General features: G+C 42.7%; 1 protein-coding gene across 1 annotated transcript; it reads left to right on the top strand.

Moving 5' to 3' along the window:
• Positions 1-712: 712 nt before the first annotated feature.
• On the top strand, positions 713-5,641 carry LOC115039260 (galactosylceramide sulfotransferase-like). Its single transcript, XM_029497292.1, has 3 exons — positions 713-724; positions 4,327-5,409; positions 5,581-5,641. The coding sequence occupies exons 1-3, from the start codon at positions 713-715 to the stop codon at positions 5,590-5,592; spliced, it is 1,107 nt and encodes a 368-aa protein (XP_029353152.1). The 3' UTR covers positions 5,593-5,641.
• Positions 5,642-6,447: the final 806 nt, after the last annotated feature.

The raw sequence follows: 6,447 nt of genomic DNA, 5'->3' as shown, positions 1-6,447 counted from the left end.
ACGGTATGTGTTGTGAAGAATCAATGTCAGACTTTGCTTTCTTGGTCCATGTTCAAAGATAATCTTGCAATGAAAAAACCAAATCAACAAGACTAATTACACAGAAAAAAAAAATATATATGTTACAATCCTATTTTCACTGCGATCAGTTGCCTTTGTTTTATTTTGGTTTTTTTATGTATTATTTATGTGGTATCTTTCTATGGACTGAAACAAGTTTTGTTTTTTGCATATTTTTTAAGTCCAGCATGCAGAGAATTTCCCACCTGGATTTTAGTTATCATTCATTTAGGCTACACTGAGAAAATGTCAATGTATTTTTCGGGGGGGGCTTTTTCGTGTTTCTCCAGACAGCAAACAGGCTTGATTGGCCTTTATTACAATTTAATACACTAGACAACATTTATGTTCATTGTGATGGAACATTGTTGAGGTAGTATTGGACCCTCCCTTCATCATTCTTCCTCTTCTCATGGGGGGATCTTTTTTAGTTCCCAGCTGCTGCACGGCAGAAAAGACAGGCTGTGGTGGCTGAGGGTCAACAAAATCATCTGGGTGAGCTTCCTCATCTGTATGACTCTGTTCTACTGTCTGTCTACACTGAGGCTGGACTTCAGTTCACCACAGTAAGAATCTGCATCAGTGTTAAAATACTTCAGTTGCACAAAGAATTCTGAAAATGTTGGAAAATATATTGGTGGTTAACTCTTAGATGGGTGACCCGGTGAGGTCATTTTCTTACAAGATCTTCGTAATGAAAAGTTGTTATTTCATATTCCAGCTATTCCACGAAAAACATGTTATTGATATCATACCATTTACATTTTTAACTTACCTTTTGTACATTTTAAGGACTTGTAGTTTATCCATTACTACCCCAATCTTCCATAGGTGGGTCAAAAATGACGAGCATTAATTTCCTATGGAATTTCATTCTTCTCAAATGTGACTATCAAGAATATATATTTTGTGGACCACACAGACAATATCAAGTGTCACACCTTAAGAAGGTTATTTTCCACAGCACATCTGACGCATAAAAGTATTATCCACATTTTTTACTTCAGAAATGTGTGTGCATGTACTGTGTGACCCTGTGTGACTGTGTGACTCACACTGGGTGAGGGCGTGGTGCACCCAGGACAGGTCACCAGTCCATCACAGGGCCAACACACAGAGACAGACAGAGACCAACAACCACTCACACTCACACTCAGACCTACAGACACTTTAGCGTCACCAGTTGCCCCAAACATGATGTCTTTGGAGGGTGGGAGGAAACCCACAAAAAAAGGCACCAGGCCAGGAACCGAACGACTTCCTTACTGTGGGGCAAGAGTGCTAACCACTAACCACCGCTGCCTGTGTTTCTGGCTGTGTTTCTTATCATCTATCATCAAATTTGCCTGGTTTAAAGTTTATGAAGCCAGCTGCTAATCATTGCCATGAATCAATAGGAAGGTGTGGCATGACAAAATCCACAACTCAGCCACAGGAAAGAAGCAGACAGAGCCAACTAAAGAGAAAGAGGAGTCAGATCCACCCAAATGGCACAGCTAAAGATCGTAAAGTTTGCAGTTGGTGTGGGAAATGCAAAGTGCCCCTTTGTGCAGTGATCACAGCCAGAAACAGATAGTCTCAACTACATAAAGTGAGGAGACAAGAAGACAAGAAAAGAGAGGAACTGGACAGTTACACACGCACACACAAAATGGATGTTGACATTGCTCTATTGCTGTTGTGCAATTTTCTTTTTCAGTTTTCAAAAATGTTAAAAATGTTTAAAATAAAAAAAAATTAAATCAAAAATATGAAATATTTCATGCATAAAATCATTCTTGTGTGGACCAAAACATTTAATACAAATGTTTATTCTTAGCCAAAATGACAGAAGTGGCATAAAAACACACTGATTATAATACGGGTCATTTTTAACACACTTATGGAAGAGGGTAGGGTCCGGTCCCTCGTGCATCTAAGAGTTGAAATAAATCATTACTATAAGTGCTGTCCAGCCTGCAATGGAAAGTAGCTTCTCATGTTCAACACCCTGAACAGACTGCCTCAGATTTAACCACCTACCTTTTACTTGACCTTTATCTAAACATGCTGCCAGGTCCAAAAATCTAATCAAAATCAAATCAGATTTATTTGTTTCGCGCCAAATCATAAAAAAGTTACATCAAGGCAGTTTACATATAGAGCAGGTCTTGACCAAACTCTTTATAAAATTATTTAAAGAGCCCCAACAGATCCCCCGATGAGCAAGCACTTGGCGACAGTGGCAAGGAAAAACTTCCTTTAAGAGGCAGAAACCTCGGGCAGAACCAGGCTGAGGGGCGGCAGCCATCTGCCTCGACCGATTGGGTTGAGAGAGAGAGAGAGAGAGAGAGAGAGAGAGAGAGAGAGAGAGAGAGAGGGAGAGAGAGAGAGCGAGAGAGGCATGGGGGGGTGTAGTGTATGGTGAGAATGAGAGCAGGAGAGGGGGATATTCAAACAGGTGTAGGCAGGAACATGATTCTGCATGAAGTTCATGGAGATGAGCTGTAGCATGGAATCCATGAAGATGTGGAGCAGCAGGCGTTGCAGGAACACGGGATGGCGATGATTCACCACCTGCAGGATGTGGACAGGGAGAGAGAGGCTTTAGGAAACATGGTTAGTGTTAGTTAGTAGCTGGGGACCCAGTAGGGGGAGCTCTTAAGATAGACAGACTCTAGGGAGAAGCAGAAGAAGAAATCCAGGAAGAGGAAGTGTATTTAAGTGGGGGGTGTGGCCTGTTTGAGCCTCTTTGAGAGCAGGTGGTTAGTCCAGGTGAGTTGGCTTATATTGGTTTGATTATAGGACTGTTCAGGTGAGTTTGGTTGCTGTGTATCTTCTCCTCCACCTCCTGCACCTGCTATACTTTCATCCCCCCTACCCGAACCAGGGTATGTATCCCATCACTACTTTTATCTCCACCTCTTATTTCTCCGTATCCCCACCCCGCTTTCACTGGTGCCGTTGGTGAGAGGTCAGAGTAGCTGACCGTCGTGCTGTTTGAGAGAGTTGTCTTTGTGTGAGGAGCGGTGATGGCTGGCATTAGGGGGGTGACTCTGGGATGCCAGTGATCACTGTCTAGCCTCCTGGAGGTGTTGTGGGCCTAAGTAGACGAAACACAGATGAGAGGAGGTTCCCACCTGATGACCCCCAAAGACATGTTAGCTGTCACTGCTCACTGGGCTAGTTAGAGAGTCTGTAGGGCACATAGGGCAGGGTGAAAGTTTGTTGTTAGGGAGCAGTGAGAGTTTGAAGGTTGTTTTAGTTTTAGGGAGTTAATCAATGAGTCTGGTCCTTTTTTTTTTTTTTTTTTTTTTTTTTAAACTCACTCCTTCCCCCAGTAGCCTAGGCTTATAGCAGCACAGCTAAAGAGTAGGGGACTCTAACTTTTTAACTATAAGCTCTGTCATACAGAGAGGTTTTAAGCCTGGTCTTGAAAATTGCTAAAGAGACCGAAACTGGAAGTTGGTTCCATAGAAGAGGAGCCTGATAACTGAAAGATCTGCCTTCTGATTTACTCTTGGAGAATCTAGGAACCACAAGTAAACCTCCATCTAGAGAGTGGAGTGGTCTACGAGGACAGTAAGGAACTATGAGCTCTCTGAGATATGATGGAGTTTGGCCGTTAAGAGCTTTATATGTTAACAGAAGGATTTTAAATTCTACTCTATTTTACTGGCAGCCAATGAAGAGCAGCTAACACGGGAGAGATGCGATCTCTTTTCCTAGTTCCTGTTAATATTCACACAGCAGTGTTCTTAATCAACTGAAGGCCTTTCAGAGATTTGTTTGGACATCCAGATAGTAATGAGTTACAGTAGTCCAGCCTAGAAGTAACGAATGCATGGACTAGTTTTTCTGCATCATCCTGAGAGAGGATGTTTCTGATTTTTCTACTGACTTGTTTTATGTGAGGAACAAAGGACATTTCTTGGTCAAAAGTTACTCCAAGGTTTCCTACAGTGGAGCTGGAAGCCAAACTAATGCTGTCCAGATTGCTTAGATTATTAGATAGCGTTTCTCTGAGGTGCTTAGGGCCAAGTACAATAACTTCAGTTTTGTCAGATGCGCTTCTGGCTCCTGGATATGAGATGTAAAAATATCTGTGCCTCTGGATTTTTATTTCCTAACTGTGCGAACCTTGTATTGTTAAATCAGTGAGACTGTCAGAGGAAAACATTCTATATTTTGATAAGTTATCATAAATTGTGGTGATGCCAGAATTTTACTGACGAAATACTGACTTTTGTCTCCAGGTTTCCAGTGCCTCACTCCTGTGCCCCCCAGCTGCGCAAACACTCAGCCACAAGCAGCCAACAGCACAACAATAAAACCTGTGTTCCTAAAATGGACATCATGTTTCTGAAGACACACAAAACGGGAAGCAGCACCTTCCTCAATATCCTGTTCCGCTTTGCTGAGCAGCACAAACTCAAATTTGCCTTCCCCAACAACCAGAATGACTTCTACTACCCCTCATCCTTTCAACGCACGTACGTCCACAGCTATAGGTCTGGAAAGTGTTTTAATGTAATCTGTAACCACATGCGTTTCAACTCTGCCGAGGTGGCCAAAGTGCTGCCCAGAGACACCTTCTATGTCACAATCCTTCGAGATCCCGCAGAGCTCTTTGAGTCCTCTTTCCATTACTTTAGTAGCATCACTCCTCTAACATGGAGGATACCTGGTGAGGACAAAATGGCTGAGTTCCTGCGTAATCCCAACCTCTACTTTAGCCCAGACAAAATTAACTCCTTCTATCTCAAAAACCTGATATTTTTTGATTTAGGCGGGGACAACACCCTTCATCCAGATGACCCCCGAGTAGAGGAGAGTATCAGGCTTATTTCAGGCAATTTTCACTTGGTCATGCTAATGGAGCACTTTGAGGAATCGCTCATTCTGTTCAAGGATATCTTCTGCTGGGAGATGGATGACATCCTCTTCTTCAAGCTCAACTCCCGAAACAAGTCCGCTGTGTCCAAGCTCAGTCTCGAACTGAGGGCAAAGGCACTGCAGTGGAACAGTGTTGACTGGAAGCTTTACAAACATTTCAATCGGAGCTTCTGGGAGAAAGTGGAGGCCTATGGAAGAGAGCGTATGGAAAGGGACGTCGCTGAGCTCAGGAGGAGGAATGCAGAGATGGCGAAAATTTGCATTGATGGACCTCAGTCTGTGGCAGCTGGAAGCATTCAGGACAACGCCATGCAGCCCTGGCAGCCTTTTGGAGAAAAGTTCATTGTGGGCTATAACCTAAATAAAAACATAGACGAAGCCAATCAGAAGCTGTGCCGAAAGATGTTGACCCAAGAAATTCAATATTTGAAAGACCTGGGAGCCAACGTGTGGTTCATCAACATTTTGAGACAGGTGCGATATATCATTAATTGGTGAAAAGCTGGGTTTGAGTTAAGAAATTATTAGGGAAGAAAGTTAATAAATTATTATAGATTGATTATAAGACTGGTGTCTGAGTTCAACATTTTTACTTAGTTTATCTGTAAAATACTTAATTTTAATTTTAATTATCTGACACTTTAGGTGACTGTATAATCAAGATGTGCATGTCGTGAATACCTCTTTTGAACAGCTCATCCTTCACTGCAGCTCTGTAAGGAGGCTAACATTAGCCTGTTGTGGAAAAGTTCCTTCCTCTGAGCAAAAGCAATATGCTGATAAATCAACCTTTGCTGGAGCCCCCTCCCACAATCAGTCTGCTGAAAAATTTCCTTGATTTTTCTTTCCAGATATCTGGTCATCTGTTGTGATTAGAAATTTTGGTGATGGCTTATCCTTTTCAAACTCTGGACTATAAATGGCTTTGCAATTTTATCAAGGATTCAAACCTTCTCACAAGCTGCAGCAGCAGATGTGGTCTTGGTGGTGGTCCTGGAAAAAAAAACTGGTTGAAGGGAATTACCACGAGGGGTTTTTTTTTTTTTGGTCTGGTACTGCACAAGATACCGTCACGCGGCATGTGAAAGCCAAGTGTGCTGAGTACTCAATACTGTTCAAATGAATACTGACAGCTCATGAGTTAGAATGCCATCACTTAACTGTTTTACCATCCAATACATATATTACATCTAAAACTGAGCACCACAATACATCGGTTTGAATGTAGAGAAGGGAATTTTATAGGTCAGCAGGGTGAAGGAACAGCGAGTGAGCAGGGCAGTAGGACTCCGGCAGCAGTGAGCATGGACCAGGAAATGCAGGATCACCTGGTCAGACAACATGCAGGTGGATTTCTTTCACATGCAGTTCTGGGTGCAGGCAGCCCACAACACTTTGCCAAACCCAGCAAACCTCCACATCTGGAGAAAGAGTGAGATACCCTCCTGTCCACTTTGATCTGGAAGATGCTCATTAGAACATCTGCTCAAAGGCTCTGGCAGATGGCTGCTA

Source organism: Echeneis naucrates, chromosome 1 (genome assembly GCF_900963305.1).
Source record: "Echeneis naucrates chromosome 1, fEcheNa1.1, whole genome shotgun sequence".
NCBI classification, from domain to species: domain Eukaryota; kingdom Metazoa; phylum Chordata; class Actinopteri; order Carangiformes; family Echeneidae; genus Echeneis; species Echeneis naucrates.
The sequence above is the reverse complement of the archived record's forward strand: the minus strand, read 5'-3'. Positions and strand labels throughout refer to the sequence as shown.